General features: G+C 37.5%; 2 protein-coding genes across 3 annotated transcripts; both read right to left on the minus strand.

Moving 5' to 3' along the window:
- Positions 1-2,704: 2,704 nt before the first annotated feature.
- LOC108612715 (uncharacterized) lies at positions 2,705-9,639 on the minus strand. 2 transcript variants are annotated; one of them, XM_018005681.2, is made up of 3 exons: positions 9,140-9,639; positions 4,185-4,683; positions 2,705-3,477 (listed from the first exon to the last, which is right to left on the minus strand). In XM_018005681.2, exons 1-3 carry the CDS (start codon positions 9,143-9,145, stop codon positions 2,945-2,947), a joined length of 1,038 nt encoding a protein of 345 aa, XP_017861170.1. In that variant the 5' UTR covers positions 9,146-9,639; the 3' UTR covers positions 2,705-2,944. The 2 variants fall into 2 exon arrangements, with proteins under 2 accessions (XP_017861170.1, XP_089322904.1); XM_089466778.1 differs by lacking the exon at positions 9,140-9,639 and adding an exon at positions 6,007-6,329.
- A 2,700-nt stretch (positions 9,640-12,339) lies between these two features.
- Positions 12,340-13,753, minus strand: LOC108612234 (uncharacterized). Its single transcript, XM_018005112.2, has 2 exons — positions 12,955-13,753; positions 12,340-12,888 (listed from the first exon to the last, which is right to left on the minus strand). Exons 1-2 carry the CDS (start codon positions 12,997-12,999, stop codon positions 12,601-12,603), a joined length of 333 nt encoding a protein of 110 aa, XP_017860601.1. The 5' UTR covers positions 13,000-13,753; the 3' UTR covers positions 12,340-12,600.
- Positions 13,754-13,839: the final 86 nt, after the last annotated feature.

The following is a 13,839-nucleotide window of genomic DNA, read 5'->3' on the forward strand; positions in this document are numbered from 1 at the left end:
GCGTTTATCAATTTCACTTTCGAGCCAAGATGCGACTGCCAATTAAAAAGGAATAGGGCACAGCCAAGACGATCTGTCAAAGGTAAACGTTGCTAGTGGCCTGTCAACTGGCTGCTTATGTCCATGCACATGTCCAATTATCATGTTAGAAAAAGAGTGAGAGCAGCCGCAAATGTTGTCAGCGGGTTTCCGACCCAGTCCCAGTGTCAACATAGCCCCTGCCATTGCCGATGGTATTGCAACTGCTATTGCCATTGCAATCGTCGTCTTCGGCTCCTGTCAGCTGCAATTATCCACATTTTGAGAAAACAAAAGCTGCCGCTGCCGCTGCTGCTGCTGCAGCTGCAGCCGGTGGCTCCATGAGTGGCCAAAAGAAAAAACCTTTGACGATATTTCAATAATCGCAACGCCAATGCCAATGCCAATTCGCCTACTGATGCGTTAGAAAGCAGTGAAATTTATGTGATCAATCGGCTGCGACTTTAAGATTTGGCTGCAACAACTTGTAATATATAGCCACGCAATTCTCCATACCAGAAAACACGAAAGAATGCAGACCCTGAGCTTGGGCTGCTATATGAATACCGTGTAACAGCAACTGGTTGGTTGACGTATTTACCTTATCGATAACAAGATTATCCCTGGTAATATTATAAGATAGAAATCTTGATTAAGCTATTTATATCAATTATGATGAGCAATCCACTTTAAGCTTTGCTTATCTATAGCTAGATATTTTCCTTGAGGGAGAAATTCTATTATCGATATCATAACTATCAATGTCCATATTCTAATAATTTATGTGAGATTTTGCTGATCAACGTTCATTTTCCTTTGAAATTTATTTATTTATTTAGCACATTTATCATTACACTTAAAGCAAGAGAGTTATTACTCAGATTATGGTTGAATATTAACTGATTTTGACCTACGAAGCTGTCAACTCAATGACATCTCAGTGTCCAATCTATCTATCTATTATTTAGCTGACTATTATTTATATAGGGTATGTATAGGGTATATATAATTTGCAACATTTTGTTTTCAACGCGGCCACTAATTAATTGGCACGTTTAGCAGCAGCTCTACAAAAGGCTTGTCCACTACGTATTTAACGTTTTTAATTAGAAGAAGCCAGCAACAAAGACATCAGACAGCAGACATCAGGCATAACAGCAGAGAGCAGGCATCTTTCAATGGTCAAGCTTTGGCCATAGTAAAAACGTCAGCTGCCTGCACTCGCTGACAAGGTGAAGTCAACTTTAGCAGCTAGTTGCAAGCTGTCAGTCACTCGCATTGAATGCAGGCGCGGGCGGTACGTATAGGCTTCGAATCGCATAGACCAGCCACGACTCATGCCACGCCGCTTGCTTCATTTTGTCCGTCTGTCTAGATTTAATTGTGCGCGTAACTGAAGTCGATAAATATTTATCGTAAAAACTCGATATACGGCAAACATTAATTTGTTACACTTGTCAGTTAAGTTTTTTCGCCTTTATCCTCACTTAATTTTGCTTTCTATATGCGACGCACGCCACTCGCTGAACAAAAATTTTAATTATACCTAATTATTGTGGAATGCATTCAATATTGAAGCCATTGTCTATTGAGTTTATATAAATTATTTATATTTATATATTTTACTATGCATGCACACTGAAAACAGAAGACTTAAGACACAAACTTGATTTACATTTTGTATATTGCTTAACTATGGCATACTTTTTAGCTGCAACTTGAGAAGCTTATTCGAGTTGGGTTGGCTAATGCATGTGGCATACTTTTTGGTCACTCCTATACAGTTTTGAGAGCACAGTACTGTGGGTCAGAAATAAATTTTGTTGAGTAATCATTGGCCTTTATAATCAAGTAGATGCAATATAATAATGGGTCTTATTTAAATATAAAGACAACTAATTCTAAAATGTTCATTTCAAAGAGAATACTTTTGACTTTTATTTAATTAATTTTTGTGTTTTTTTTTTTTTTTTTTTTTTTTTTTTGTATGGAAATTCAAGTTTTTAGCAAAGTTCAACAAATTAGTTATATTTTTTATGAACTTTTATTTATTATTATTTTATTTATTATTAGAGTTTACATTACACTATATTTAGATGTTGAAAATTTTTATTTTTTTACATAAAATATAATTTAATTTAAAAAATATTCTACATAATTTATTCATTTTTTTAACATTTTAAATAAGGTCAGAACATTTCTATGTTCATTTAAATTACAGTATTGTGAACGTAAACATAAACAACTTTCAGCCACCCGCACATATCTCTTTCCCGTAAAAAAAATAAATGATTGCCGCGAATGCTGATCATTACCCAAAATTGGAAACGTCTTTTTTTCGGTCTTTCCCTTCGGGGCTACTGTAAACAGAAATGTGTGTCTGCATATATGTAGGTACAGAGTGCCATGACTTTGACTTATATTTCAATGTTTTTGGCGATAATGCCGATGATTAGGCAGCAAAACGTGAAGTCAGCGCACGCCCATTGTTGGGTTAGGTCCCAAAGAAATCGCTGTGCTGGCAGCTTGTCAAATGGCCAATTAATCACATGCCTCGCCGTCGAAGCGCCGCTGTGAAGCCTCGATTCGGGAGCTGACTTTCTTCACACATCAATCACAATCGTCGAAGCTGTCAGGCGATGTACCTAATTATTTCAACTGCCCAGAAATGAAAATACTTTGAGTATTTAATATATTTTTTGTTTGTTTATTAATTATAATGGTTTAATAAATATGTTAGCAGCACGTAACTTAAGCCTATTTACAGCAAGTTTAAGCGAAAATAATTTAATTTAATTTAACTCGTCCTAATCTAAGCAACTTTTTCACTAGTTCATCTATCAACTAATTATGTAAAGCTGCGCCCCGCAAAGTTGCTGACTAAAAATGTATTCGGTGGTCATTTAGCCGCGAGTTCGATACTCGCTCACCGAATCAAATTTCGCGCCGGGTACTTTGTGGGCAACAGGGACATGGGATCCGTATTGTTGGGGACGTCACTTGTATATTGTCCGGTGGGCTGATAGGCGCCATAGGGATCGGAGCGACTGGCCCAGCCGCCTTGCGACTCATAGGTGTAGCTCTGGCTGGGTGACTGCGCCTGTACCGGGGCATTGCCGTGGATGTGCAAGTGAATCTCCTTGCTGGGCGGATGTGATCCCGACGGTGGGCTGCCGCTAAAGCCAGTGGGCGTCCACGATTCCTTGGCATGCGGATTCCAGCCGGGGTAACTGAAGCTGGGCGCTGAATTCTCGTACTGACCGAACAGACTCGTCTTCAGCGTTAGGAACTTGCCCAGTATGGCGAGCGCGTTCATCACAATCAAAACCTTCAGGAGGAACAACGATTTCATGCCAATGGCGACCAGGAATGCAACCATAGCTGAGAGCACGCCAAACTTAAAGATGATGGGTATCATAGCCATTTGTAGACGTCGAATCTTGCCAAAGGTACGGCCCTCTGTAAAATTAAGAAATTAGTGGTAAAATTACTCAAATTTGTAAAAATCGAAATACACTTGTCAAGTTCGTTGTCTAAGTCTTTTGTTTTTTGCTGAGCAACCTGAAGGTCTGACCACTAATAATGCCCATTGAATTGCCATCGCTGCCAAATTAAGTCTGGCTTTTTATTTTATCGTTAATTGCAATAATTGGAACAACAAACAGAGCTGAACGCTTAGCAATGCGAAAGTCTATAAAAAGAAGGCAACCAAAACGCCGAAAATAAATAAAAAACATAAATATTTTCTCAGCACTTAAAGATGCGTGTACGCTTAACAACAACAAAATGTTTATATATAATAATTTACGGGAGTCTAGAAGAAGCACATGCTGAAAGTGAAATTACAACAAGGTCTTCGCGATGAGAGAAAGAGCATTTCACAAAACAAAATCTCGGAGCCCGCGCAAACTCTTACAGAAATTAAATGAAGAAAAAAAAATAAATAAATTGTTGTTAACACCTTTTGAGCACCTTTAGCTTTTTGTCGGGGCTTTTTATAACTCTGCGTTGTTTCTAGTCAGGTTTCATTGAAAACGAAAGTGGGAACTAGAGAAGCCGCTAATCAGACGCTATCAGTGGATGTTGCGTAAATTCAATCAACGAATCACTAATTGAGGAACGGTACTGATTTGGAGCAGTTGCAGTCGCTGCTGCATATTACTCACCTACGACAGCTGGCTTCTCTTTCTTATTGTTGTCGCCATCGTCGTCGTCGCCGAACAGACTTTCACTGAGATCGCTGCGCAGCCAGTTCCAAAGTGTGCGCACCATGCCCCAGACACTGAGATCTGTGGGATCGGCAGCGGGCTTCAACTGATTCTGGTCTGTGGTCGAGGTCGCTGCTACTGCAGCTTCCTTATCTGCTGATTGCTCTTCCTCATTCTCTTCTTCTTCCTCAGCCTCAGGCTCATCTTCATTATCATCCTCATCGGCATCCTCGTCTTCAGTCTCCTCATCATCGTCATCGCTGCTATTCGCTGGCTTTTCAGCTGCTGCCGCTGCTGCTGCCGCTGCTGTATCGGCTTTGTCTTCATTGTCATTGGCATTTGACGGCGCCTTTTCAACTTTTTTGACTATTTTGGCGCCCAAAGCACAGCTCAGAAAGCATACAGCCAGCAGCAGAGCCAGCAATGAGCGTCGCGCACTTGAACTCTTTGTGAGAAACTGAAAGTACAAAGTGTTTTAGAGAAAATTATCAGATTATGTGTGTGCGTGTGTGTGTGTGTGTCCGTGTGTGTGTTTGTGTGTGTGTGACTGCATTGTTCAGCAATGACATCAAGCGCATTTCATCATACGCACTCTTGCGGAAATTGCGTAAACGAAAGACTTAGGCAGCGAACTTGCCTCTCATAACAGTCCACAGCTGACATTGTAATAGAGACAGTGCTGTGTGAAATGCTTGTCAGAATGCACTCAAGCCGAAGCCCTATGACTTAAATCTTCTTTCACAGTCATATTTAACGCGATCATAAAATATTTTATGATCCATATAACATATTTAACTAACAGCAATTCCCATTTGGCCGTCGTTTACGAACGGACAGCGCCCTTTATGTAATGTTGGCTCTTGTAACAACTAGTTTTATTTTTCAAATTCCAAATTCGTGTCAACACACTTTGTTTTATGAGAGTTTTAGTTGCTGTTGATTTTGCTACGAATTTGCATTTAAAAATTTGCAGTATGTAAATGATGGCAAAAACCTGACACATAAATCTCTAAGCATTACGTTATATATATATATATATTTTTTTTTTTTGGTTTTGTGTTTAACACATTTCCAAATGTCTTAAGGCAAAAGTGCAAAAGTGAAATTCCAAGCGAACAACAACTGATTGAATGATAAGAACTAAAAGCTCAAAAAGAGATATCCAAATAGGGCCTCTTAGGCATAGCTGGCGTGGCCCCTGGAGTGGCCCTGAGCTAACCCCTAATTAATTGTTTCATTTCCTAGTTTTTTCCCAAAAGAACTGAAAGTACAAGCCGCTTTCCATTTTCAGAACCCAATTATATGGGCAGACAAATAGTAAATTTGTTTTCTGATTTCTAAATGTGCTCAACAAAATTTCCCTGGAGCGTGGCCAAAAATATAAAAAATAAACAAAAAGAATTTTTATGCGTTGGCTTTAACATCACAAAAGTTCTAGGCAAAATTATGTGGAACTAACGGTTGGCCTGGATGGCAGCTAAAAAAAATGCCACTTGAACTGGGAGAATTTATCAAATCTGAATGAGACAATTTAATTAAAAAGTCGAATTCGCATGCCAGGTGGAAGCCGTTGCTGACTTGACATAATTTGTGGTCCCCTTTTAATGTTATACAATAAAACTTATTTAAAGTATTGTATATCAATTTGTTGCTTCTTTTGTTTGGCTTTGACTTGATTTTTTCGCGGTCAAGTTTTTGGGCCAAATTCTATCGCCTTCTTCTTTGTAACTGTAAAACGAAAATATTTTGGCATTCATTAAATGTTACCGAAAATATATACTCTTTGATGTTGGCAGTAAAGTAAATGCAACTGCATTCGCATCATTTTGAGACAATGGGAAATTTAAAAGGAAAGCCTATTAGTATTACAATTTGTGTTTTATTTGAATATAAATGTATTGACGACTGATGAAAATATATAAAAATGTAAGTTGATTTACATAATGTATTTTACAACCAGATTGATGCGTTTGACTTGAGATAGTTTTTCCAGCTTAGTTTCACTTTGTTTCCGTTTCTGCTTCTTGTTCGTCAAACTGCAGTCAAATTTATAGCTGCACGCATAATTTAATTTACATCTGCCCTAAAAGATTCCGTCATTCGAGAGAAAACTTTTAAGGTGACTTATAAAAAAGATATTTATACTAAGTAAAATTTCGCCTTTCTTCGAATTGTTGTTAAACACTTGCCGTTTATGTCGAGTTTTGTTTGTTATTTATTTTTTGTTTATTATTTATTTAAAATTTAGCACGTTCGAATGCGCAAATTACTTTGTTAAAATGGAAAGTGCTGTAGGCTGAAAGGCACTCAATTGTTAAGTAGAACTCATCAATGCAGCATATATGTGCCTTAGTTTAAACAACTATATGAACTATGCGAACTATATCCAGACTTAATTGTTATAAATGAATTCGGCCATAGGCATTTTCTGAAAAATTCCATGAATCATCCATTGTCAATGCAGAATAACAGCATTAAAATTGAGCTAATGAAGTCTTAATCATACGAATTAAATTCATTAAAAATTACGTTGTTTTTTTATACCCTGAACCCATTGAAAATGGGAAATCAGGGTATAATGGTTTTGTGAAAAAGTATGTAACGGGCAGAAGGAGGCGTGGCAGACCCCACAAAGTATATATATTCTTGATCAGCGTGACGAGCTGAGTCGATATAGCCCTGTCCGTCTGTCCGTCCGTCCGTCCGTCCGTCCGTATGAGTGCGTCGATCTCAGAAGTTATAAGAGCTAGAGAGCTGAAATTTGGCATGCATACTCGTGTGTACCATACGCAGTACGAGTTTGCTTTATTTTTTCGATAAATCGTCCGATAACTTTTTTATCGAGAATAATCGAAAAATTGATTTTGTTTTTTTAGCCTAATTTGAACATTTTTAGAGATGGAGTCTTCAAATTTGCGTTGTATATAAAGGTAATCGATACAAAGATTTTGTAATTTACAGATTTTGGATACCACGCCCCCTTCTCCACCAATTTGAAAAAAACGCATTTCAAGTACTAGAGACTTGGGCTTTGGAATGTACACACATATTCACCATATGATTACGCTCTGAAAGTTTCATTAAGATCGTATGTCTACGAAAGAAATTATTCAACAAATAAATTCTCATAATATTGCCCACACTGCAGCGCAGCCCAAGCGCAGTCGCTGCTTACTGCGCAGTTAGCAGAGCGCAGGCTTATGCGTGCGTGTGGATGCATCTGTATGTATGTGTGCATAAAAGAAGTGCAGAATGATTAGAATATCTGCTTAGAGGGTTCAGGGTATCTCCTAGTCGAGCAGTCTCGACTAGAGTCTTCTTACTTGTTTGTTAGTTGGTTTGTTTGGTTTTTTTCCCCCATATTTTTTTGGGCTTGGCTTTTCTTTGTTGTAAGCTTCATTGAATTTGACGCCCTAAACTTTCCTCTGGCACATATATGCGTAGGCTACGCTTTACTACATGTATTTATGCTTCAATCAAATTTTATGGTTCAACCGATAAATGTCTCATAAAGTTTTACCTTCCATCAAGCAAGTGGTCATAAAACAATAAAGAAAAGATAAAAAAAAAAAAAAAAACTATAAACTCAGCAACAAAAACATCTTCAAAAAAAACACGGATGCTGCTGCTGATGCAATTTAGGCACGTGGACAGATGCATAAATTTAATCATTGCTACAAGTGCGCATTATCTAATGGTTGTACGAGTCGTATGTAATGCGGTCGTTAAAGTCACAGTTCATGACACAAAAATCGAGTTGCCAGCAAACGGAAAACACTTTAAAAGCATTTAATAATAGAGCAGCCGACAAACAAACAGAGTTCAACTAAGCTGGCTTCAATAGAAAGTTGTCGCTTGTTACCGTTTTTTTGGGTTTGTTCATTTTTTTGGCAACAATAAGATATGTGTATACATTGTAAACACGGCCAGAATTGTTAGCCAAAGTGATTTATTTTGGTCAATTGTCAATAAGAAATGTTTAATGCATTGTGCAAATGGTCACAATCGTTGGCTCTTTTGTCAATGTCAATTCCTGTGAGCAGTAACAATTGGAGAATTGAGGTAAAACGGTCACAGAACGCGTGCCAAGCATGTGAATTGGGAGTGAGCTATGATTTAAAGCTGATTTGAGCACCCTGTACCCTGTACACTTGGGCAGTGGGTCTGATGTAGCGGGCTAATTAGTTTTAGACTCTAGCTGTGTAGGCAAAGTTATTAATATATATTAACTTGGGCATTACAAATAACTCTGACGAACTTAAACTTCTTTTGGAATATTTTTGTCATTATCGCAAATGTCACAAGCTGGCAAAAATTCAATAATAGGTTTCTTCTCCAGCTATATAGGCAAAACTATAAATCTTTATTCGCTAATATAAGAGATAAATAGCCCAGCTATGATAACCAGGAATTTGAAGTGGCTTAGCAATTACTCTGTCAACGTTGGAACGTTGGTTACATTGTCGGCAACAGCTGCATAAAATTTAAAGCTTACTCTCTAGCTGCTTCTCGGAAAGGTTTAAAATATTTCCAAATCCCCTGCAAAATTTCTCCATATTAAAATAAGCCCACAGACATCTGAATGCTAAGCTCAAATTTCTAATACAACACATATTAATAAAAATTCCTATAAATCACATGCAGGCATCAAATGTATTACAAATATCTCAACTACTCTTCCTCTTGCATCTCCATCAACTCAACTCAGATGAGTTGATTTATATTAGTTTCTCAGACGCAGCTAAGAACATGTAGCATCTATCTATGTCCCACTTCGTGGATATTTCTAATATTATATAGTATGTATATCACTTGCAAATCTCTGCTATTTTCAACACAAACTCAAGCTAAAATTAAATTCTGTTCTATCACACACATCTAGAGCACTTGAATCTAGTTTTTTATTTACTTACCAGCATGATTATGGCTTTAGTCTAGCAGCTGGCCGAGTAATGTGGTTTCACTTGTTAATTGTCTGTGTTGTTTGTTATATATCGTACGAGTCCTTAATTATTACATTGAACTCTTCTCGTCTGCAAATTAACTAACTGCAACGGCTTCAATGCTCCAACGACTTTCACGCAACTAAACAGCACAGCAACCTCAGCTGTGGCAGTAGCGGCAATAACAACAATAACTAAAACAATTCTACGGCAGACAACACACACGCCACGCAAATTGTTTTTGGCCTGATCAGCAGATGCGAATCCAAATCGTATCGAATGAATTTAGTTTTGTGTTTAACTTGTTTGGTTAGCTTCTTGACGCGACTGCAGCGCTTGAGTTGTGCCCGTTGACTGGCAGTTGGCCATGGTCTTGGCCAGCAGGTAAAGTCTGGACACCCCAGCTCGACGTGCAGTTGGACCAAGCAAAATTTTTGTCTCTCACACAGACCAGTCTCTGTGATACGCGCTTCTTCAACGTGTTTGCTTTTGTGACTCTCGCGCTCTCAGCCACAATTTCGTTTTCAACACTTTCTTCACAATTTTCCCCTAAATGGCAGTAGCAGCAGCAACAGCAGCAGCAGCAGACGATCGCACCAAAAATGCCGACTCAGTGCTGTCTCTACGGCTCCCCTGGCATCTGCCTCTGCACAGCTCCCGCTCGCCTCTTTGTTGACTCTATTACGAATAATCGTGCAAGGGGCTAGAGCATAAAAGTGTTTTGCGAACGTGACAACAAACAAGGCGCTGACGTCACAGTCTCATGGCTGGCTGGGATCGACGCACCACGAGTCGTCTTTGACCCACCCAACCACTGAGCCACCCGGCTACAACTCAACCATTTGCCCTGCCAATGCTAAAGCTTTCACGTTGCACGTATTTACTTTGACACATGTGGCATAAACATTTTCTTACTTCTTGAGGCATAACAACTATCGTTCTTTGTTTGATTTTACAACTCATAAAAGTTTTACTATGCTAGATGAATTATTGAGCAATAATATCATAATATTTTATTATGCTATATATCATTTTTCTTAGTCAGCTAATATTTCTATGTATTAGTATTACTATTGATTCTTTTATTATAAATTATATAGAAGGAAATTTTATACAACTTTTTATGGTTTTAAATACATTTTAAAAACCTTTAGAAAGTTTTTGTTAATCTTTACAAAAAATGTATCAAATTTTCGATTTTATTATTAATTTTGATTTATGTATTTTGAATACTTTGTTTTTCATTAAACAGACATTATTTTTCTGTTAAGCTCTTCAAATTTTCATACTACCCTTATTATAATATTTATTATCTTAACCTCTTTATGAATAAAAGTTATAATATATATTCTTTGATTTTGATGATAAGGAAAAGCTACGCGTGAAATTTCTTTTGTTATGTTTATTGAGTAGAATTTGATAGCTGAACTTGCAAAGAGCTGTTGCTGACTTCCTGATAGCTAGCAAGGTGACCTATAAGAGCGATTTAAAAACCATAAAAATCAACTTGACAGACCTACTGTTTCTAACAAAAATCTGCTCCCAAACCAATTATAATTAAAGCTATACAAAATAAGTTAAAACAATAGTTAAAAGGCTATAAAAAACTAGCTGTTAAGACTACCAGCTATTTACATGTCAACTTATACATCAAAAGCAAGAACAGAAAGTGATGCAAATACTTTGAGGATTATCCAAAGCAAGACAATTTCTTCCATGAATGAATATTAATAACATTTATCTATTCAAAACAAAACAAAATCGTCATCTTTGCCTCGTCTTTTATCATACTTTGCTCATTTCTTTATTCTAACCAATAAAGGTGCCAATAGTTTTAAGAGCATCAATGGTTCGTCTGGCTGAACATTTTCATTTGAGCATTTCTTGTTTTGTATGTAACCCTAACTCATGTTTGCCGGCTGCCTTTTACCCGCTCTTTTGTGACTGTTTTGACCCATTTCTCCACTAAACCAATCAGTCTCTCACTCGCTCTGTCGCTCGCTAATTCTCTCTCTCTCTCTCTCCCGCTCTCTGTTTTTCAGTTTCTCTGCATCTCTCCGTCTCTTGTGGCTTGCCATTGCGACCCATTCACCTGGCTTTGCTCACAGCAACTGCTTTGCATGATAAAAGTGCGCATAGTAGCGGTTGTTGATAAGCAAATGTTATTTATGCGAGTGCAGCTCCTGTGATGTAAAGAATTTTTAAATTTTGATTTTTGATTTCTGGCACATTATGCCTATTGACAGACAATAGCTTACGGTTAACTCGAACTTTCATATCGATTTTGCCCAAGAATCATGTCAACCCCAAATGTGGGTTAAAAGTCAAGAAACTAACGATGAGCACCTTTTTCTAGATAACGTTCAAGTCGAAGTGCAGACGTACCTGGATGTCAAGTTCAGTGCTCGTTCAAACAATTTGTTTAGCTTGCCTATTAGCCATTACATAATGGTACCCAACTGACAGGCGAGTGTGAAATCCGTTAGGCACATGTGGTAATCGCAGCGCGGCGCACTGCCAGACCTAATGTCATGGCCAGCGCTGTAGCAGAAGTCGCGGTGTCAACGACTCCACGTAGCACGCGGTCTCTGCTCTGCAACTCAGACAGCGATTTGCTTGCATGGAATTGTTTGTTTTGCTTTCGTATGCTCTGAAATGTGTCTAAAGAGCCGTCAAAAATGCCACACTGGGCTCAACGCGGAACATGATTTCCTAACGGTCTTTGCGCCCATGTCACATGTTGTTATCAAAATTACATCACTAATGATTATATCATTAGCATTTGGACGTTTTACTTCTAACTGTTGGTAAATTGGTTTTTCGAAAGGTTACTTAAGTTGAAGATAGTTCGATACTCGTTTGTGGAATGGGCAAGAGAGTATATTGATTTTGTGCAATGTGCGTTATAGAGAGTCGCTTGGAAACTTGAAAATCGTCTCATAATATGTGTATATTTTTTTGATATGACTAGTTTTTGTTTCACAATCGAGAATTAGTAAAATGATGAAAAGTAGAATTATGGGATACACTTTTATGTATATGGTGGAACTTTTCCAGTTTGGTTACATTCCATTCTAATTGTTAAATTTTAATAGCGCCCAATTCCCGACTTCCCGGTTAGCTGTTGCTCTACACGATTACTTTCTCTTTCAGAATAGCATTTCCTTCCCTATAATAAAGATATTATTTTTTCTCTTATCTTCCCTATAAAGCTTTATCTAACGATCCTTTCCGCATGGCCTGAATAACCATCTCACTCTCACTTAGCACTGCCCTTCTCTTTTTTCGCCGCACTTTAGTTGTTTCAGTTAGTTTCAGTTGTTTTTCCGTTAAACCTAAACTTTATTAAATAATATACCAACATTTAAACATAAATTTCTAATTTCACAACGAGCAACAAACTATAATTAATTCATTGAAATTCACACGAATTACTTTTTCCCGTAGTTACTTCGAAACGCACTCGCATAGTATGTCTGCCAATTGGGCGTATTCAGCGTGGCATAGGGATTGTAGATGTTGTTGTTGTAGTAAGTAGGATACAGGTATTGGCCAATAACATAGGGCCAAATGCGTATGCTAACATCGTTGAAATAGGTGTTCGGTGTGTTATAATAATAGGGCGATGCCGTCGAATAGTAATACCCATTCAGACTAGAGAACGTAGGGCTGGGCGTATTATAGGGATTGTAGGGCGTATAGTACTGAGCTGCAGCGAACTACAAAGCAGAAAAAGAACATGTATTTGAAATAATTTATTAAATTAAGTAAACATTAAGACTTACGGCAAACAGAGCTAGGATTAGCAGGCAACTGAGTCTATGAGCCATTTTATATTTCTGTTATTTAATAATGATATAAGTTTCAGTACTATATAATATTATCCAATTGGTTCTTGCTTGTTTTAGTTCAGTTTTCAGACTAACTCTGCTGTAGGGTGCTCAATGGCATTTTATAAGTCATGAACCGGGAAGCTGTAATTTCACGCGCTGACGCCTTCAGAGGGCTGTGTTGTTTTTTTACAGAATGTTTTCTAATTTTCCCTTTTTTATTATAAAATCGGAGTATTTTTATGCTCTGAACTTTAAGTGAAAAGTGTAGAGAGGGTATCTGACCTTTTAGAAAATTTATGATCCTCTGTTTCGCAAAATTTTTAAAATGTTCATCCGTCTCTCTGACTTTAAAAACATTTTAAGATTCCGTTTAAAATATACTCATATATACATATTTGAATTCAGTCAATATTCATTTGGCCTTCTCTCCATTACATTATTCATACCTATATTTGTTTCCATTCCCAATACAATTTTCAGATTCTTATAGCTCAATTCTTCCCTCTACAATTAGAGCTTAGACGTGATTCTGCCAAGGATCGATCAAGATGATTACTATGATCTCGATGCTTGAAGCTTATTTACATATTGTTGATCATAACTTATAAAAATCTTAATTAATCGTAAGAAAAATCAAATACTTTAAAGTGTATTATCCCTGTCAGTATTGGCCAAAACACTCTTACCATTTCAATACCTTTGTTGTTTCGTCATTGAACTTGACTCATCGGGGTTGTTTACCCATTAAAAGTCGCCTGACGGTGACTCCCACAGCGAAAAACAAAAACAAAACCAAAAGCAAAAACTATACTAGGTATAAAGTAATTTTGACATTTT

This window comes from Drosophila arizonae, chromosome 4, assembly GCF_054131065.1.
Source record: "Drosophila arizonae isolate 15081-1271.41 chromosome 4, UAZ_ARI_1.0, whole genome shotgun sequence".
In the NCBI taxonomy this organism is placed as follows: domain Eukaryota; kingdom Metazoa; phylum Arthropoda; class Insecta; order Diptera; family Drosophilidae; genus Drosophila; species Drosophila arizonae.

Bases quoted from the DNA above. Each gene is read 5' to 3' on its own strand.
- LOC108612234 (XM_018005112.2), bottom strand. From the start codon at position 12,999: ATGGCTCATAGACTCAGTTGCCTGCTAATCCTAGCTCTGTTTGCC. The intron at 12,889-12,954 runs GTAAGTCTTAAT...TCTGCTTTGTAG, and splicing joins TAATCCTAGCTCTGTTTGCC to TTCGCTGCAGCTCAGTACTA.
- LOC108612715 (XM_089466778.1), bottom strand. From the start codon at position 6,051: ATGATGCGAATGCAGTTGCATTTACTTTACTGCCAACATCAAAGA. The intron at 4,684-6,006 runs GTATATATTTTC...TTGTACTTTCAG, and splicing joins TTTACTGCCAACATCAAAGA to TTTCTCACAAAGAGTTCAAG. The intron at 3,478-4,184 runs GTGAGTAATATG...TTAATTTTACAG, and splicing joins AGAGAAGCCAGCTGTCGTAG to AGGGCCGTACCTTTGGCAAG.